The sequence below is a fragment of the Pinus tabuliformis genome, chromosome 1_1, assembly GCF_031772625.1.
Source record: "Pinus tabuliformis cultivar Carrire ecotype Pingquan chromosome 1_1, CPIR1, whole genome shotgun sequence".
NCBI classification, from domain to species: domain Eukaryota; kingdom Viridiplantae; phylum Streptophyta; class Pinopsida; order Pinales; family Pinaceae; genus Pinus; species Pinus tabuliformis.
This window is the reverse complement of record NC_142297.1, coordinates 799,066,274-799,088,306: the sequence shown is the minus strand read 5'-3', so window position 1 is coordinate 799,088,306 and position 22,033 is coordinate 799,066,274. Positions and strand designations below refer to the sequence as shown.

The window sequence follows — 22,033 nt, the reverse complement described above, 5'->3', positions numbered from 1 at the left end:
TAAATTTTTTTAGGCAATTCAGTTAGCCCCAATTATTACAGAATATCATTATTGTTTCAGTACATAGCATTTTTATGCAACTAATTAGTCTGACAACGAGCATTTATTAGAAATTGAAAGATAAAAGAAGTATACTAACCTCTGTATTGACCAGAAATGGTACCAGTGCCACTACTCCAGTAAGAGCACTCGCCTGAGGTAATGGAGTATTTTTGTCTTTCTTGTCCATTAAGTTCTCCCAGTTCCAGTTACTGCATGGGAGATAAATGAAACGGACCTGAACGATTACGAGTAGGAAAGAAAACGTGTAAGTTGGCTGAATGATAGGAAATAATACGTTTAAGTTACTAAATGACATTTGTCAAAATGCATGTCTAAATGACATCTGTCAAAATGCATGTCTAAATATTGCCGTAAGTCCATTGAACACATAGCTTGAAATGAGAGTAGATTATGGAGAATAGTAATGGGATCTGTATATGCTAGCTTACGAATACAACACAGTAACATACGTAGCTTAACCTTTCCTGAAATGGAATGAATATGGGAATTGAATGTTTGTGGATTCAAAATCTAAATAAAATTAACAAGAAAAATTACCATAAAAATAGCCACTTCATATATTAATTTAAATTAACAAAAAAGATTACCATAAAAATAGCCACTTCATATTTTAATAGCTAGCGTGCTAGTCTATTTTTCTTAGTTGAAATGCTCATGCTCAGTAAACTTGAAATGCTCAGTAAGGAAGGAAGGTGGTGGGAATCAATCTTACTTCATGTATCCACGTACACTCAAGATAGGACAGACCTTTTGATTCTGTATGATATCCAAATCTGAAACCACAAGCTCAGGATAATATAAACGTATAAAAATTTTGGTCTTTCAAGCCTAAAATCTGCTTTTGAATCCTTAATGCAGACCTTCGAAGGCCCTCCACAGCTCGACATAGATCCATCCGGCTGCCTTATCAGCGTTGTTTATCGCCCTTCGTTTTCTTGCTCGCCTAGAATCTTTAGAGAGAAGACAAGTGGAAATGACACAATGCAGCCAAGCTAGAGCTTTCCACGCCTTTGGGGTGAACTCACATGTCAGCGGCAGGAATTCGAACCTGCAAGGGAACTTCTACAACAAGTTTAAAATTCAACGCCAGAGAAAATACTTGCATGTAAGTGGCAGGAATTCGAACCTGCAAGGGAAATTCTACTGTATTGTAACTATAACAACGAGGGCAAAGCCGAAACTGGCTCTTTCTTTGGCAGAAAGAAGGCGGCCATGAATGACAATCTACAACAGAGACACCCGTTTGGGGTGCTATATCAATCTCTCTCCTCTAATTCCATCGGTCCACACATATAGCAGGCCATCGTTACAGTTATGGCAACCATTTTTGAGAAATTTAAGAGTCGCAGTTGAAAAGTTTGAGGATGTTCGGCTAAGTCCCTATCCTGAACAAGTTCGTGGCGTATTGTAAATCCCCCATCTAATGATTTCTCTATGCCAAAATAAAGAATTTGGTATGCGTGTAGGCATGTCGGCATTTATCCTAAGGCATTTTGTATGCATGCAGGCATGTTGGCGTTTATGGTAATAAGGCATTTGGTATGCATGCAACATGGCGTTCAACATGAGAGATACGTGGCTATGCTTTTCATGACAAAACAATCACGTGGGTGTCGCTACTCTAGTGTGGATATAGATGGTTGCCTTCGCTCCAGTTTAGCACCTGTCCTCGAAGAGTTCAATGAATTAGTTCTTTGACTTTGTACCGTGCCTACGCAGAATCCTCTAATATGTATCACACCTCTCATACAATTTTCCTTATGCATGTGGATAAAATGGGCGCCGCTAAAAATTCTGGACCTAAAATATTCATGGAAACTGATTTGTAACCACATTAGAGAACAAAAATGGGCGACGTAAATTCATCAACAACTGATCACTCGACAAAAAGACTAAAGACAGAAGATCACAACTATGTTCATATACGCTACTAAGTTATGAAAAACGTGAGATAAGAGAGAAAATCTGCTGCAGACATGGAGATCAATGACTAACTTCGGAAGAAGGAGCAATAAAGGCCTGAAAACCGCTCAACTAATTTATTCTTAAAAAAACTTGTGTTTTCTTGTACAAAGCTTGTTATATTCTAAACAGATCAATGAGTGAAGTTGCTGACTGAAAATATTCATTGAAACTGATTTATAACCTCCAACTGAAAATATAAGTTTCTGACTCAAAATATCCATTGAAACTGATTTATAACCTCCAACTGAAAATATTCATCGAAACTGATTTATAACCACACAAGCGAACAAAGGTCGGCACCGCTAACTTGGTCAAAAACTGATCAATCGACAAAGAGACTGAAGATCACATGATCACAGCTATGTTCGTTCTAGGCTACTAAGTTGTGAAATGCTAGAGATATGAGAGCAAATCTACTGCTAAAATGGAGATCAATGACTAAAATTGATGGCAGCATCAAGGACAAGAAATGCAGATATAAAGGCCGGAAAGCTGCCTAACCATTATATACTACAAGAACTTGTTAAATTCCCCAGAGATTAATGATTGAACATCGTAATATCTAAAATTTATACAAAATTGAAAATCGTAACTATGTTCAATCTAGGCTTCTAAGTTGTGAAATACTACCGACAAGAGTGCTCCAGAAATGGAGATCAATGACTGAAATTTATAAAAACATCTAAGAGAACAAAAATGGAGATATAAGGCCTGAAAGCCGATCCACCCTTATATCCCACAAAAACTTGTTAAAACCTCATAGATCAAGAACTCGTTATCCTCTTAAAACCCCATAGATCAATGACTGAGCATCATAATATCTAAGATTTCCACAAAATTGAAAAAATGAAGAACAAAATAACGATGTTACAAAACAAAAATCGAAACCGCATCAAGAAAAAATATAGATAGTCGACAAAGACTGCAAGATCGTAAGTAATGCACAGACATGCGAAGCTTCAGATGGTAATCGCTGTGAAATCGCTGTTATAAAAACAGCTAGGGAAAATCCTGAGTTTATACAAGAGTTTGAAAGACCATACCTTATTCAACCTGGTGATTTATTTCAGCTTTGGTTTCGAGGACCAAACCAACGTGTCTTGAGACTACATCTGTGATGAACTTTTTTCCCTGTTATATTCAGAAATATGTTGAGACTACTAAAGTAGCATAAGCCCAAATTTGCTAAAGCTATAATTTTAACATAATCTTAGCTAAATTAGCAAATACAACACTTTCTAAATTAAACACCGAATTGGTGAAGTGACGCTTCATGAGTACTTGTATCTGGGTTGGTTCTTATGCAGATTATAATCTCGAACTGTTGCTCGCTCTATTGCCTTACTGCTTGCTCTATTCTCTTCCCTGCCTTTCCTCCTATGTTCATACTCTATTGCCTTCCATGCCTTTCTTCCTCCTATGGTGACTAAGGAAGAACTATGGGGAAGGCAGGAACTTCCGGATGGATATTGAACTCTTTCAGCTGGCTTAAATTATTTATTTAACAATAAAGCCTCACGCAGGGACTAGCTACAGTGCAGCTTCTCTAGTTAATATAACAAATTATATATATTATTAATATAACAAAGTATTTGTTGCCAGACACTCATTTGACCAAGGTGTAATACAAGTTGGATTATTAATATAATGATTTGTCTATTAAGGCAAGAAAGAGCCTTGCATCATTAAAGCACTAAAAAACCTATATGCCTATCATCGAGGACCTTGCTTGACATCAAGTTAGGTGGGTAGTGGTGTGGTGTTACATGTTTTACTAAACTTATGATATAAATTCTGTGAGATGGATGAGGATCATGGCCCATTTGAATGAACATTGAAAGAGTTATTAAACGTGGGGTTTTTGTAAGTGGGTGGCTTCCAGTGTTCAAAATTGAACACATGATAGCTCATTAAGGGGCGTCTAGCATGTGAGAGAAGTGCTAAGTTGAAATAACATGTCAAAAAAAATTATATTTTTATTTTTACAAGTTTAATTTTTTTTTTAAATAATATTACAAAATGCCCTCTGCAGGGTTGCTTGACATTTCTGAAATTTCCCAGATGTTTATTATCTTTCGACCCTACAAGCATAGATGCTCAACCTCTAGTTGTAAGTTGCAACTTGCCTGGTTTTATGACAGCCTGACGTGTATAGACTCTAGAGTATGCAGTCTCCGACTCCTGACTAATTCATTACTAAGTCTGCATTTACATTTGGCGGTGTTGTCAAACAAATACGTACAAAGACACTACTGAGATCACACAGTGGAGGGGAATTAGGCAGTTTTGTCTAAGGTGATTCATACTCTAAAGAGGAAAAATGCGAACCATATTTACCCTCCTAATCTCGACTCGACGACAAAAATAATAGGTAGCCGTCAAGACATGTAGAAGAAGAAGCATTTTGAGCTGGAGTGTGGAGGTTTTAATCCCCCAAGTTATTTAAGACACAAGATGGGGATTTCAGAGAAAAATTCAGATTTTATTTCTGTAAAACATATTTGTATTATATAGTTATATAAAATATATATCCAGATTAGCTATATTCAAATTGAGGAGAGAAAAGAAGCTTGTCGGAGCAGGGCATAGAGGGTAATGTATTGTTGACTTGAGTGGAACTACACTACACTCTGTGATTTCTCTTTTTTCATTTAGATGATTACTTTTTGTGTGTTGCTGATATTTCCTCTACTGTTGTTTTCACTACCTCAATGGTTAATTTTGGCGTACTTCGACATTCTTTCTTTTAATGTGCTTCTGGGTATTGGGTTTCTTTCTGGCTTGGATTTTATACCATTTTTTAAACTAGTTTTGATTTGGTTTCTTTTGAGATCCAGAGTACAATAGGCTTGGTTAAACGCTATAGTATTATTGAGGCACATTATAGAGGATGTTAACTAGGTAAATAGGTGTGCACAGTTTCTTTTGGATTTATTTTAATATCCAATTGCATGTCTTTATTTCATTTTATCAATTTAATATTTTTATGTGCCTGCAAGTACCATAAGATTGTGGAGGAGCGCTGGTGAAAACCGTTGAACTTATCTCGATTGCAAGTTCCTTGGGCTTGTCGATGTGGTCAGTCGGGCCCTTCTCCATCTTTGTTGCCATCCGTTTAGACCAGAAAGCATTATTGGACATGTACATAGCTTGTCATCACATGTTGTATACTACACACCGTTAGCACCTTAGGAGAGGCTAGGTACAAATAATTCATGGAAGAGATGTACGATAACACAATATTTAATGTCCCATTCTATCGTCACTCCTTCTGCCTTAATGCCCCATCTCTACACTCTTTACTCCTTTAGCGCCTATTTTTGAATTTGAAAAACCTTCAACTTTTGTCTCTCATTTTTGAATTTGAAAAAACATTCAACCTTAGGCACTCATTTTTGAATTTGAAAAAACATTCAATGATCATCTTTCTATGCATTTTCTCAGGATCATAATTGTGCATTTCTTTGCATTTGCTCCGGGTCACCAATGATAACAAAGGGCCAAGTGAAGCTTGTGAAACTTCATGGAGATGAGGCATGGCTAATAATAATGAAAGGGCATGACCATGCTAAGACATAGTTGTGTCTAACATCATGGCGAGCAACTGCATATCATGTGGGTGGGCATGGAAAAGTTCTACACTAGTTTCGATAGATTCTAGAAAAATCGACTACTTCAAAACTTTAAAGCAAGCCTCTTCGCTCTCCCTTATGGTTGAATCAAGAGTTAAGGTACACATAAATAATGAAGATGGTCTTCGGCAATTGACATGGAAGCGATAATGAATAAAGGAGTCGAAACGATTGGGAATCAACTAATGCTTCTACGATTTGAGGCTTGTTGAAAATGTAATTTCAACGCAGCCAGACCACCGCCATAAAACGTTCAGCCAACCAGCCGGAAAGCTCTCGGGTTGATTTCAGGCAAAGGTACTTTTCCGATGTTTGAACCCGAGAAATTTTGGTGATGACACGTGGTTCACCCCTGACGTAACGCAACGTAAGAATCTCGGGTGATAAAGTTCAGCACTTGTTGGTCTTCCGATATTGCCCTCCACCGTCGGATGTGCTCCACCTTCTTCAACCGTTGATTGCCCGAAGCTGCTCCAAACCTGCATACGGCAAATATTAAATTCATAGCGTGGAGTAAATCTAAGTTTTGTTGACCAAACGTTTAATCAATGAAATGTCATAGTGGTAGGTAGTGTATTGAAGTTTTCACATATTGCACGTAAGTCTTTTTTATGGAGGTATGGGCGCATATGCTCATTAATTAAGTTTCGTATGGGATATGGGCACGTTTTAATATTTTTTTATATTTACATACGGCATGTATTGAATGTAAAAAAAAACGTATGTAATAAGTCTTTTATGTTTTGTGTGTTGACTTTTAAATATAATGTATGGCACACGGGAAGTTTTTTTTGTGGGTGTGTTCACAGTAGCGTAAAAAAAAGAATGATGGAGCAGTAAAAGAAAAACACACAGCAGTGTGTAAAATGAGAAGAACCAGGTGATGTAATTTTTGGAATAGCAAAAAACCATGTGTGGTTTTGCACAAGCAGTGCATAAAGAAAATGGTGGAGCGAATTTTGTAAGCCTGTGTAAGTTTTGCTTTTACAGCAGTATGTAAAATTGTTTTACACCAGTAAATGTGAATGGAGGTTTTACAGCAGTAAATGTTAATGGGAATTTTTCCAGCAGTGTAAATTCTCATATGGAGACACAGTGAATGTTTTTTTTGTTTTAATGAATAGAAATATTTTATGGTGAAATACTCTGTCTCTCAGTGAATTTTTTTTTAAGTCTTCTTCTGCACAAAAGATCCTGGAAGGGTAGAAACAGAGCATTGCCTCTGTGTGTTTGTTTATTTGGTTTTTGGTATTTTCCCCATCAAAAAAATACCCAACAGTGGTATCAGAGCAGGCTTAGGCTCTTTGAAGGTGACAAAGAAGCTGAAGGGAGAAGGTTTGTAGCTGCAGCAAAACTTCTCAGGCAGACAGAAGACTCAGACATCAAAGGATTCAGGTATTTCAAAAGTTTTTTTTGTGTTGCTGAAGAAGCAGTGATTTGCTTTAAACACACAGTCAAGGATTTAGAGGCATAGATCAGAATACAAGGAATGGCCAGCACAAGCACTGGTATGGGTTTGTTTAACACTCAGCTCCCACAGTTTAATGGGAAGAACTATGACTATTGGGAAATAACCATGACAGCCCTGTTTGCCTCTCAAGATTTATGGGAAATAGTTGAGGAAGGTTTTGAAGAACCAGCAGATGAAACTGAGTTCAATGCACTAACTCAGGGAGAGAAGGATCTGCTGAAGAACAATAGGAAGAAGGATTCGAAAGCCCGTATGTTGTTGTATCTAGCAGTAGACCAGAGTGTGTTTCCAAGGTTAGCAGCAGCTAAGACAGCAAATGTAGCATGGCAAACCCTCAAGACAGCCTATCAAGGCATGGAGAGAGTGAAGACAGCAAAACTACAATTGCTGAGAAAGGACTTTGAGAATCTGTGCATGAAGGAGTCAGATAACATTGACTCATTCTTCACTCATGTGATTGGTGTAATCACACAAATGAGAACTCATGGAGAAACTATTGAAGATAGAAGGATTGTGGAGAAAATATTGAGGGTCTTACCCTCAAAGTTTGATGCCATAGTCACCACCATCGAAGAGACAAAGGATCTCTCAAGTTATTCAGTTGATGAGCTACATGCATCACTGATAACACATGAGCAGAGGTTGAGTAGGAATGAAAACTCATCTCTTGAGCAAGCCTTCAAGACCCAGATGTCCTTTGGAAGAGGAAGAGGTCAAGGCAGAGGAAACAAAAGAGGAAGAGGCAGAAGCCAGAACAGAGGTGGAAGGAACAGCCCATCAAATGCACAAGGAAGAGGCAGCAATACAAATCAGAACCAAGGCCAAGGCAGCAGCCAACAAGGAGGACAACATCATGCTCAAGGACAAAGGTATGATAAATCTAATGTTCAATGCTATTATTGCAAAAAGTATGGACATTATGCAAGTGATTGTAGAAAGAAACAACATGATATGAACAGTAGACAAAATGCAAATGTCACAAGAGAAAACAGCAGTCAAAATAATGTCCTGTTAGCTTGTAACATGGCTGAAACACATAGTGAAGACATATGGTTTTTAGACTCAGGTTGCAGCAACCATATGACAGGGAATATAGCCCTCTTTTCAGCCTTAAATCAGAATTTGAAATCAGAGGTCACACTAGGAACTGATTGTAAAGTGTTTGTTATGGGAAAAGGGGAGATAAAAATATTTACAAAGCAAGGAGAAAGGAAAACCATAGCAGATGTATACTATGTCCCCGGAATGAGATGTAATCTCTTGAGTATTGGACAGCTTGTCCATAAGGGCTACAATGTTTTCTTTAAAAATGATGTGTGCACCATCATGGACATAACACCCAGCAAAAGATGCATTGCTGAAGTGAAGATGACAAGGAACAGGATGTTCCCTCTCCGGATCAGGGCAGACATGAAGAACAAAAGGGAAATGGCAGCAGTCACCCAAGAGGCCTTCCAAAGCGTGCCAAAGGATGAGAACTGGTTATGGCACTTGAGATTCGGGCATCTAAATTTTGGAGGTCTAAACTTATTGAGCAGAAAAGGAATGGTAAAGGGATTACCATTGATAGAGAAACCGGACAGCCTATGTGAAGGTTGCATTTTGGGCAAACAACATAGAGAAAGTTTTCCATCAGGGAAAAGCATAAGGGCAAAGACACCCTTAGAGATCATCCACTCAGATTTATGTGGACCAATGCAAGCTCCATCATTAGCTGGCAGCCTATATTTCTTAACATTCATTGATGACTGTACAAGAAAGACTTGGATATATTTCCTTAAAAACAAAAGTGAAGTGTTTGAGAAATTCCAAAATTTCAAGGCATTTGTTGAAAACCAAAGCGGGCTGCACATAAAAGTATTGAGAACTGATAGAGGAGGTGAGTATATCTCAAATGAATTCCTAAAGTTTTGTAGAGAAAATGGAATACATAAACAGTTCACAACTCGGTACACTCCGCAGCAAAATGGAGTTGCTGAAAGGAAAAACAGGACCATCATGGATATGGCAAGGAGCATGTTGAAGGCAAAGCATTTGCCAAATGAGTATTGGGCTGAAGCTGTACATTGTGCAGTGTACATTTTGAACAGGTGTCCTACAAAAGCAGTCATGAACAAAGTGCCAGAAGAGGCATGGAGTGGGAGAAAGCAAGGAGTCACCCACATGAGAGTTTTTGGGTGTGTGGCCTATGCACACATACCAGATCAGCTAAGGAGGAAGTTGGACAGCAAAGGGGAGAAATGCATCTTCATTGGATACAGTGAGGAATCCAAAGCCTACAGGCTGTACATTCCATCTACCAAGAAGTTCTTTGTAAGCAGAGATGTTCAATTCATTGAAGAGGAAGCTTGGGATGGAAGCATAGAGAAAACAGTGAATGTTAAAAACTGTTTGTCTCATGATGAAGATGAAGAGGAGGTGGCTGAAATGCATCCCCAAACAGCAGCGCCAACACAAGGACAGCAAGGGACACCATTGAGGATCAATGAGAGTGCTTCTCCAAGCACACCACAAGGAGGAAATTCAAGTGCATCTTCAAGCACTTGCACACCAAGTGAACGAGGTAAGAAGTTTAGAAATCTAAGTGAAATTTATGAAGAAGGAATGAATTCCTTATTTGCCTTGTATTGTCATGTTGATGATCCTATTCATTTCGAAGAAGCAATTAAAGATAGGAAATGGATAGAAGTTATGGATGAGGAGATGAATGCCATAGAGAGAAACAAAACATGGGATTTGGTTGAGCTACCAAAAGGCAAAGAAGTCATTGGTGTGAAATGGGTTTACAAGACCAAGAGCAATGCTGAAGGCAAGATTGAAAGGCATAAAGCAAGGCTGGTTGTCAAGGGGTACAAGCAGCAGTATGGGAGAGATTATGAGGAGACTTTCGCCCCGGTTGCAAGAATGGAAACCGTGAGAGCAGTGCTGTCCATAGCAGCTCAAAACAAATGGAAAGTCTACCAAATGGACGTGAAGTCAGCATTCCTAAATGGAGTGTTAATGGAAGAGGTCTATGTGGAACAGCCTCTCGGATATGAGAAGAAAGGTGAAGAGCACAAAGTGTACAAATTGAAGAAAGCTCTTTATGGGCTGATGCAAGCGCCAAGAGCATGGTACAGCATGATAGATTCATATCTATTGGATAATGAATTCGACAAGTGTGAAGGAGAACCCACAGTCTACATCAAGGAAAAGGATGGTAAGATTTTAATTGTTGTTTTGTATGTTGATGATGTGATTTTCACAGGTAATGATGATCAGCTCATTACAAATTTTAAATCAGTCATGAAGGATGAATTTGAAATGACTGACATGGGTTTCTTGAAATACTTCTTAGGCATAGAAGTAGAGCAAAATGAAAAAGGAATTTTTATATCTCAAGCAAGATATGTAAATCAAATTTTGAGCAGATTTAAGATGGAAGAATGCAAGGAAGCCATCACTCCCACAGTAATGGGATTAAAGCTCAGCAGAGAGGACAGCAGCAAGGATTTTGATCCTAGTTTGTATAAAAGCATTGTGGGCAGCCTTATGTATTTAACAGCAACTAGGCCTGATTTAATGTATGCTGTTAGTTTAATTTCCAGGTTCATGGAGAGGCCGAAGGAGGCACATTGGCAGGCAGCAAAGAGAATTTTGAGGTATGTCAAAGGTACCAAAATGTTTGGAATTTTATATCATGCCTCAGAACATTCAGATTTGATTGGATACACTGACAGTGATTGGGCTGGAAGTGTAGATGATCGGAAGAGCACTTCCGGTTATGTTTTTCATATGGGTTCAGGAGCCATTTCATGGGCTTCTAAGAAGCAGTCCATTGTAGCATTGTCTACAGCAGAGGCTGAATATGTGGCAGCTACAGCAGCAGCATGTCAAGCAGTGTGGATGAGGAGAATGTTGAGAAGCTTAGGCCAAGAGCAGGCAAAAGCGACAGTGATCTTTTGTGACAATAGCTCAGCTATTGCATTGTCAAAGAATTCAGTGTTTCATAAGAGAACGAAACACATTGATACAAGGTTTCACTACATCAGAGAATTGGTGAACAATGGAGAAATTGTCCTAGAACATTGCAGGACTCAAGAACAGGTTGCAGACATCTTGACAAAGCCACTGGATCAGAAAAGCTTTGAATTTTTGAGAAAGTGTCTCGGTATGACCGAATGCCCAGCTGTTGAAATTAAAGGGGAGTGTTGAAAATGTAATTTCAACGCAGCCAGACCACTGCCAGAAAACGTTCAGCCAACCAGCCGGAAAGCTCTCGGGTTGATTTCAGGCAAAGGTACTTTTCCGATGTTTGAACCCGAGAAATTTTGGTGATGACACGTGGTTCACCCCTGACGTAACGCAACGTAAGAATCTCGGGTGATAAAGTTCAGCACTTGTTGGTCTTCCGATATTGCCCTCCACCGTCGGATGTGCTCCACCTTCTTCAACCGTTGATTGCCCGAAGCTGCTCCAAACCTGCATACGGCAAATATTAAATTCATAGCGTGGAGTAAATCTAAGTTTTGTTGACCAAACGTTTAATCAATGAAATGTCATAGTGGTAGGTAGTGTATTGAAGTTTTCACATATTGCACGTAAGTCTTTTTTATGGAGGTATGGGCGCATATGCTCATTAATTAAGTTTCGTATGGGATATGGGCACGTTTTAATATTTTTTTATATTTACATACGGCATGTATTGAATGTAAAAAAAAACGTATGTAATAAGTCTTTTATGTTTTGTGTGTTGACTTTTAAATATAATGTATGGCACACGGGAAGTTTTTTTTGTGGGTGTGTTCACAGTAGCGTAAAAAAAAGAATGATGGAGCAGTAAAAGAAAAACACACAGCAGTGTGTAAAATGAGAAGAACCAGGTGATGTAATTTTTGGAATAGCAAAAAACCATGTGTGGTTTTGCACAAGCAGTGCATAAAGAAAATGGTGGAGCGAATTTTGTAAGCCTGTGTAAGTTTTGCTTTTACAGCAGTATGTAAAATTGTTTTACACCAGTAAATGTGAATGGAGGTTTTACAGCAGTAAATGTTAATGGGAATTTTTCCACCAGTGTAAATTCTCATATGGAGACACAGTGAATGTTTTTTTTGTTTTAATGAATAGAAATATTTTATGGTGAAATACTCTGTCTCTCAGTGAATTTTTTTTTAAGTCTTCTTCTGCACAAAAGATCCTGAAAGGGTAGAAACAGAGCTTGCCTCTGTGTGTTTGTTTATTTGGTTTTTGGTATTTTCCCCATCAAAAAAATACCCAACAAGGCTGTATACACAGGCATTGGTTTGTCATACTGACCTTCCCAATGTTCAAAGATTTTTGCATTCTGCATCTGCCTATTCTTTTTAATATACGTTACGATAAGATATTGTTCATTTTATTATAGAATATTGCATGAGAATACTATATTGGAAACTAATATCATGCCAGTAGACACATTATTCGTCTGCCAGGATCGAAAGAAATCATCTCCATAAATGAACATCAAGATATTTTAGGTCTCTAGAAAATTAACAAGTGTTGTGTGGATTTGTTTTATGCAGATTGCAGACTTTGTCTAAACGAAATGTTGCTATGATATATGGAGATGTGGTCGACATCTTCTCGTTGTGATGTAATTTTTGCTTGAATCAAATGTTCAGAAAAATGCGTCGTGCCCCTTCCTATTAGAAATTGACTTCCACACATTTTAAAAAATTAAAGACTATAGTATGCTTATTTGGCATAAATTCTAAAATAGCTTATGTTGTATTGTGTGTATATACATATAACCTTACATCTTAATATAAATATTTCAATAGAAGTCAAATATTTTCTATTTATTGAAGTATTAATTTAAAATCAGAAAATGGTTTTTTTAATATATATATACCTAATTAATTCGTAAAACTCATTTGAATTACTCATAATTGATTAAATTATGAAAATTATGAGTGTATGCAACTATTTTTTTTAATTCCAGATTTAATATTTTCAATTCTACAGTGTTCAATAACAAGATAAGATTTAGAAACATTCACACTCATAGACAAATAGATAAGATTTAAAGACATTTCACTAAATGGTAATAGGATTATATTTAAGTATATTTTAATTAATGGATGAAATGACAATAAGATAAGATCTAGGTAAAATGATTTATTTGGTGATATAATTTGGATTAAGATTGTGATTTTTTATTATTTAAAATTGATTTTTGAATGTAAAAATAAATTTTAACACATTGTAAAATCCTTGAAATATTAGAATTCTAATTAAATAATAAAAAAATATAAAAAAATAAAATAAAAAAATTAATAAAATTAACAAAAATAAATACTAAAAATATATCATTTCTAATTAAATTAAGTTTAAAATTTATTGACTTTTTAATTCATAATTAGAAAAATAAAACATACATATTAAATTGAAATGAAATATTTAAAATATAATATTTTAATATTGAGTAGTTTTTAAGTGCAATTTTTTGGAGTTTTTGGAATGGTGAAAAAATTTGTGATGAGACCCTAAAAAACACCTAGGACACTTTGATTGTGAAGAGTTTAAAAAAGTAACAATTAGAAATTACTCATATAATTATATTTAATTCAATAATCATAAAAGACCTAAATATTTTATTAATTTTTTAATTCAGGCTTCTGTGATCCATAATGAATTAAGAAAAGCCATTAAAAAAATTTTGGCCAACGCATTTCAAACCAACAAGTATGGCTCATCATTAATATATATAGATAAATATATTAATAATTTATATAATATTTATATAATATAAAATATTTAATTAAATTCTAATAATAAAAAAATCATAAATATATTAATTTAATATTTTAATATAATTTCAATTTATAGAATATCAAGTAATTAGTATTTTAATATTTATTTAGAAAATAAAAAATTAATAAATTACATAGCATAAATGAAAACAATAATAAAATTATAAAATTATTTTAACAAAATTGTAAAATAATATAATATATATAAAATTAAAATAACATACTTCGAATTTAAATTAATTTAAGTGACAAGAGTATGTACTTTATCATAAAAGATTATGAGTTAAACGCTTAAATAAAATAAAACAAAATTAAATAAATAAATATATATATATACCTTTAAAATTTTTATGGGCATATGATTTTTAACCAATTCATAATATTATTTTTTACGATTCAAACTATTTTTAGTTTATTTTTTATTTTGATTTAATTTTCAATATTTCTTTATCTTCTTTACATATTCATGTGATTTTTTTTCAACATGTACTTATAATACACATTTGAATAAATTTAAAATTACATAATAGATAGTAAATAATTTAAATCACTATTTTGAATGTTTTTCTATTTTAAATAAAATTATCATAATAAATTATATAAAAAACAAAATAAATTATATAAAAACAAATTTACATAAGTTTAGTAGTATTTCAAGTCTTAAATTATTATTATTATTATTATTTATAGTTTATATTAAAATTTAAAGTGATTAAAGCTATTTAATATTACTATTTTAATCAATTTAATTATAATTTGAATAATAATGATTGTATTTTTATATTGAATTATTATAATAGGAAAAATTGACATAATTTTAGAATAAACTTATAAAAAGTATCTAATTAGATTTATAGCAATTTTAATTTTAAACATAGTAAGTAACAATATTTGCATTAAAAAGTTGTCAATTTTTTACAACTCACAAGAAAAAACATTATATAGTTGTCAACTTTTTACAACTCACAAGAAAAAACATTATATATAAATTTATTGTTTAAAAAATTATCTATTTAAGTTCAGGAGAGTGTGCATTCTTACGTTGGACTTAGGGAGGTACTCATGGGAATTACAAATTAGAATAACCGCATAATTCTATTATTATTATTATTATTATTGAAATATAAAGTGATAATTTAGGATTCTATAGAGAAAAATAAATTGTGAATGGAATTCTTTATCTATAAAGATACTTAATGATCATAATAATCAATTTCTATTATTATTAACTTAGATTTCAACTATATTTTAATATTATTACTTTGTCTAGTTTGAATTATTATAATAGAATGAAGCCATTTTAGAGTGATTTATAGAACTATTGTTAGAATTATTGCCATTGCGCAGTATGGTAGAGATAGTCATATAAAAATAAGAATAAAAACTACCCATAGTATTGAGAAACCATAGTATTGACCCATAGCCTATTTAAACAAGGACATTAAATGGACGTAAATTCATCTTAACTTTGGATCTACCAAGGTCAAATCTCTTGAGGTGAAAATAGTGAAAAGGGATTTGATACTGCTGACCAATGATAGATTCAGAGTTAAGATGGATCTAGGCTGATAGTAACTAATATTGTTTTTGTTCAAAATAATTTTTTAATACATAAAGTTGACATCACTTTAAAGTTTATAAGAAAAATATTTTATGAATAAGTATCGGTTATAATGTTCTAAGGATCAAAAGAATGTATAAATAAAAGTAGGAACATTTAATTTGTTGTTGTTGTTATTATTATTATTATTGTAAAAACGAAGTTATGGAGGTTTAATTCATGAACAATAAATTAATGTGTAAGAAACTTTTTACCTATTTAAAGTTATTTAATAACATTTATTTCGATAATCTATCCAATTTTATTATTAATCATTTTAGTGATCAAAATTGATTATATATATATATATATTTTCCACTGGAAAAATCAGTAATTTTCATTAAAAGTTAGAAAATTACATAAGTAGATGCCCTTGGCATTGCTGTGATGTTCATTCAAAATCACCTCGCAGGGTGTTGTTCAGATCATGTTGCAAAAATAAGGAAATACATCTATGTTTCGAGATCGCATAGGATCCATTTGCATACAAAATATCATCCATTTTTATGTACAGTTCATCATGACAAAAAGCTTTTCTACTATCGTCTATCGGGACTATTGTCCCGCTGGTCTCTGTGATCGATATATGGTCTATGATAAAACCTGTGTTCTTCAGTCCCCTGCTGCTCCACAATTAGCCATTCGCCTCTGGGAAGTACCGAGGCCTCTTTGGATAGTTTGTCAGCCTCGCAGTTATGCTCTCTGTAAATGTGTAAACAGGAGAAATAATTAAAAGCAGCTTTGAGAGTGTGTGCATCATATAATAAATTGCTGAGTGTGTGAGAATGACATGTGGAGTCATTATTGATCCAGTTCACAACCACCATAGAATCCCCGAATATATTCAGATTTGTGCACTGATGAGATAATGCGAAATGCATTAGATTTCGAATGGCAGATAGTTCAGCGAAATTATTCGATCCTGTGCCGAATCCCATTTTTACAAGGAATCTGTGTTGTTCGTTTATATGTAGTATAAATCCACCTCCACACCCCGTTTGATTTGCTGCCCCATCGAAGAACGCCCATGGGGTCGATTTATCAATGGCAGGCATCGCCCGAATCGTCCTGGATCGTGTGGGGGGAGGGTCGGGTAATTCATGGTATGCGGCGAGGATTTTTGTTTCAGTCTGAGGCCAATTCACAGCCTGTTCCTCGAATATCACACGGTTCCGCGCAAGCCAAATGTACCATGATGCCACGAGGGGGAGGTTTAGTAGCTTGGAGCCCGGGTGGCTTTGGGTCCAGGTGGACCATGCACCGGTGAGATCATCTCCAGTCCAGGTCCTCGCTATGCCCAGGTGAGTGCAAATATTGTTCCATAGCGTGAGTACAGCCGGACAATGGAGGAGTATGTGGTCTGTAGATTCGGATGCCGCCTTACAGAAGATACACCATGTGGGACCGAAGACGGCTCTGTGAGTGAGGTATTCGCCTGTGGGGACGATGCCTTTGAGGGCACACCAGAAAAATAATCTGGAGCGGGGAGGGGCGATTAATTTCCAAATGTTATGCCACCACGAGGGCAGGGTATCAGGTATCCTGTGAGAAATGAGTTCTCTGTATCCATATTTGGGTGCGTATATACCATGATCCGCCTTGCACCATATGAGTTCGTCAGGTCCCTGTTTGATGCGGATATGGGATTCGGTCAAGGCACGAATGTATTCATTCCATTCCTGATGCCACTGCGGGGGGAGATCGAGCTGCTGTGCAGATTTCCAAGCTTGTGAGAAGATGTCTGTGCGCTGTTGGTCTGCAATATGGACAAAATTTCGAATATTCCGATTATGGAGATGAGTAATGAGGTCGCGGGTGAGGGTGTGCCTGCCCCCACAATTGATCCACGGGTCCATGCCAATCCTGCCCAGCGACCCATCGTTGATTCTCCATACAAGGTTATCTCGGATGAGTGGAAGGGAGTGTATCAGAGCCTTCCAGATTGATGAGCATCCCTTCGATGACCAAGATGGTAATCTAGCCCAGTCCATTATATCCTGGGGCCAGATGTATTTGTGATAGGACACATGCGCCCAAAGATTTTGACTAGTTAATAGGGTCCATCCCATCTTGGCAGCAAGTGCCCTAGCGAAATCAGGGAGGTCTTTGAGACCCCAACCGCCCCATTTTTTGGGCAAAGAGATCTTCTTCCAGCTTATCCAAGCATACATTCTTTTGTCCTGATTTCCATTCCAGAGATAACGGTTGCATAGCTGCTGTAGCCGTCCGAGGATATTCCTTGGTATCCATGCTAGTGCCATCCAGAAAACCGGTGTAGCCTCTAATACTGATTTGATGAGCACCAGTCTGCCAGCCCTAGAGAGGAATCTGAAGCTCCAGCCCGAGAGTCTTTTTTCCAATTTGGCAACCAACCAGACCCAATCAGCAATTCTATGACAGGTAGGCTTCAGATTGAAGCCCAAGTATTTGAGGCCTCTGTCCAGAGGGTGCGCATTGTAGGGGAAAGCCTGAAGGGCTAGCTGAGATTCTTGTACCGAAGTATGGGTACAGGTGATGGTTGATTTCAACTGATTTGGTAACATACCTGTTGCAGCAGAGAAGAGTTGCAGGATCTTTGAGAAGGTTCGAGAGTCCCGGATACTGCCATCAAGTATGATGAGAACATCGTCCACGAAGAGCAGGTGAGTGAGAAAGCAATGATCGGATATACGAAGGCCCCGGATATCTCCAGATCTCTTGGCAGAGTCCATGAGGCGGCTAAGTCCTTCCATGACCAATAGGAAGAGCAGAGGAGATAGAGGGCATCCCTGTCTCAGTCCTCTCTCAGAGTGAAAAAAGGGGGAGGCCGATCCATTAATGAGAATGCTGAATGTGGGGGATGATATACAGGCCATGATCCATGTTATGAAGGTATGGGGAAAACCCAGATGGATGAGGATCATTTTGATGTAGAGCCAGCTGACCCGGTCAAAGGCTTTGGAGAGGTCAATTTTGAGGAGGATGGCCTTTAGGTGTCTGGACCATATGGAGTGTATGGCTTCTTGTGCCAGGCCAATGGCCTCATGAATCTGCCTAGATTCGAGGAAAGCAAATTGTTGCGGGGCAATGGATCTGGAGAGGATAGGTCTAAGACGGTTCGCAATTGTCTTTGAGATGATTTTGTAGAGGCAATTGCAAAGGGAGATCGGTCGGTAGTCATTGAAGGATTCAGGCGAATCAGATTTTGGTATGAGAGCAATGAAAGTAGAGTTGATGGCATGATAAATGGATCCTGTGGTTCTGCTCTCCTCGACTACGTCCAGAAGATCCTGTCCCAGAACATCATAGAAGGCTAAATAGAATTCAATGGTCCATCCATCCGGGCCGGGGCTCTTATCTTTTTTGAACCATTTCAGTACGCCTTCCAGCTCCTCCGCCGTAACTGGATCATTGAGAGCCTCCTCGTCATCCTCTTCCACAAATCTCGGGAAGTGATTTGCCACATTGATGATATCTGGCAAATTTACTTCACGGGGACTCTTGTATAGATCCCTGAAATGTGAGATGCCCAAGTGTGCGAGCTTGTTAAAAGTGTCTGCAGTTCCACCATCAGGGGTAGGGAGCTTCCAGATAGTATTGGATGCTTTCCTGCCTTTGGTGAAGCTGTGGAAGAACTTCGAGTTTTCATCCCCTGCTTGAATCCATAATGCCCTACTCCTCAGTCGGATGGATTCCTCTCTCTCATTGAGGATCTTTGCTTTTTGATTCTCCAGAGCAATTAACTGACATTTGTCTGCAGCTGATATGAACCCCAAGCCCCTCTCATCGGTGAGTGAGGATAACTCAGCCTCAATATGGGTAAGCTGTGCAATATCTCGAGCTTGTTTCTCCTTTGCCCAAACAATAGATATATGTTTGATCTCAGAGAGGTTCCTGCAGAATCCTTTAGCAAGTGATTCTGTGCCTCTGATAGGGTGTGCGGACCAGTATTCAGAAATCATCTTGACATAGGATGGGTCCTTCAGCCAGGTATGATTAAATTTGAAGGGAGATATATATATATATATATATATATATATATATATATATATATATATATATAAGGAGTAATTTATGAAGTGTTTGAACATATTCTATTTAAAATATCATTTTTTTAGATTGATACTACATTACATAAGATTACATTGTCAACACAAAGAGGAATTGCAGGACCAAAGTCCTCACTCAGATAGCATCACCACTTTGAATGCCTCACCTACTCTAAATTTCTATTCTTCTTAAACTTATATTTTTTTGCATATTTTTATTATCATTAATAATTATATTATGTATTTAAAAATTTCATCAATATTTGACTCAAGGATAATATATTTGTTACTATTAGTAACCATTTTAATTATTGATGTTAATTAAATATATAAATATTATGTATGTTATTAATATAGTGATTTTGATTATTAACACTAACTACTTTTTCAACTTTACTAGCACTTGGGACTACTTTAAAGTATAAAAGAAAAAATATTAATGTATATTAATGGATCTTTAAAATGAAAAAAATACATTCATGAATAATCTCCACCCATATCTTTTACACCACATTTATTTATCTTGGCCTTTTTGTAATGTTCTTTCTTTGGAATTCATGCCCAAACTATGATATTAATTGAAATAGATTCAATTTATATGTCATTGGGATTTGTTATCCAATATTTCTCTAATAATTTTCCATGTATTTCCTTGAAATTGGTTTCCACCAATCAACCTTGCATGAACAATCTCAATTTCATCATCCTATGAAATATTCGAGGTGGATTTCTCCATCCAAATCATCTCCCCTTCCTCATCATTTCCTAATCTTACCAGTACCATATTTCCTTTCTCAAAATCAATTGTAAGATTGAATGTTAGCTTTGGCTTGTTGCACATGGGTCTAACATATATTGGTTCATTTGTCACATTATCAAAATCCTCATCCATAATACTCGAGATTACATGGAGTATATTACAATTAGCATCTACAATTTAACTTGTCTTGCTCTAGAAATGGTTAGAAGATGAATCACTTCCACCCATTATTGTATCATCATTATAGGTTTCATTTAATGTATTGATAAATATTTCCCAGTGCTCTTCTTAATTTTTCTTTAAAGATGTAAGGGTGGTGAGAGTGAGGGTAGTAATTCTTGATCTTGGGAGAAAATAGTGTCCACGCATAGGGATTTGACAAGTTACTATAACTAGGCAAAGGCTTACTGGCCATGTAAGGGATATTGATTACAAAGGAGGAAATGGTCAACTTGTTTAAAATTTTTGGAGATTCCATAGCCATCATCAAAGCCATGAATGATTTGTGATGCTGGAGGGAAAGAACTTGACAAACATTATCATTTGGATTAAAAAGGATTCAAATTTTCTTTTACATTCCTCCTATTTCCATGTCAAAAAACACCTCAACTATGTGGAAGACAAGTGAGCTAACATATCTTTAGACCTTGAGATTAGAATACTATTGAAAAATAGGGGTATCAATACATGTTATATCCCATAGCTCTAAGTTCATATTGATGGTTTCATATTGCATTTATTCCCTCACGAGTGAGTAGATGGTTCATCATTCCATTTGCATCAGATTGGGAGATTAAAAAATAATTTGTAGTACCTTAAGCCTATGTTCACTAATTTTGGTTGTGTCTATTGAAGGATCTCATTATGTTATGTGTTTTATCAATAGGATAATAGAGTTTGTAGGTGTTATAATTGGGCAATAGAACATACTAGTTTTGGTGAGGATAACAACTTTGGTATGCTTGTTAATTCTTTTGGACCTCCCATCAACATTGTCTATGCAAGATTAGGGATCAACTACATCTATAAGGATTTGGTTTAAGGTGAATTTTCTAGCTTTTTGGGAATCAACATCAACTTATATAATGTATATCTCCATTTGATGTTTCTTCTCTCTCCATTCCCTTTCATAAACATATAATTTTCCATTTTGGGGTAGGCACATCACTCGATCGGTTTGATAAATTTTAAGTGAAGGAGTCTAGCCATATTAGACTAGGTCCTTCCCTTCTCTCAGTGAATTATTCTCATTTGTGGGATCTCTTTAATTTTAAACAATTAGGTTTTTCTATCCTTTATTTTGTATCTTATTAAACCTAGAATTATTAGGAAACAATTGGGGAAGGCTACCTCAACAAACTTATGGACAACTACACATAACGAGAGAGGTTTATCTTGAGGCTTCTCTAGTTTATGGTAACTCTTACTATTTCTTGTATTCAAATAGTTGTATCTATTTTTAGTTCGGTTCTATTTGGAATTCATCCTTAGATTAAGGAACTACTAAAAAAATTAATGAAATTTCATGGATGTATATAAGTTTGTCCTTAACCCTATTCAAGTTCTTTCCTACTCTATAGATCCCAAAAAATGATTCTCTTTGGAAGCCAAAATAAAAATGGTTTCCTCATTAGGGATTGAGGTTATCTCTATTGGATAGAAAATCATCCCAATATTTGGAGGAGGAGATAATTTAGGGACTTTCTCCCTATTACAGGAGGATCAATATTAAATAATAAATCAA

General features: G+C 36.0%; 1 protein-coding gene across 1 annotated transcript; it reads right to left on the bottom strand.

The window, feature by feature from the left end:
- Window positions 1-16,040: 16,040 nt before the first annotated feature.
- On the bottom strand, window positions 16,041-19,442 carry LOC149216421 (uncharacterized). The gene is made up of 2 exons (XM_089389948.1): window positions 18,861-19,442; window positions 16,041-18,770 (listed from the first exon to the last, which is right to left on the bottom strand). The coding sequence occupies exons 1-2, from the start codon at window positions 19,440-19,442 to the stop codon at window positions 16,041-16,043; spliced, it is 3,312 nt and encodes a 1,103-aa protein (XP_089246074.1).
- Window positions 19,443-22,033: the final 2,591 nt, after the last annotated feature.

What these genes read in the sequence shown, in the direction of transcription:
- LOC149216421 (XM_089389948.1), bottom strand. Translation starts at nt 19,442, where the DNA reads ATGATTTCTGAATACTGGTCCGCACACCCTATCAGAGGCACAGAATCA. An exon ending in CGGCGGAGGAGCTGGAAGGC is followed by an intron (nt 18,771 to 18,860) that starts GTACTGAAATGG and finishes GTTCTGGGACAG; the next exon opens with GATCTTCTGGACGTAGTCGA.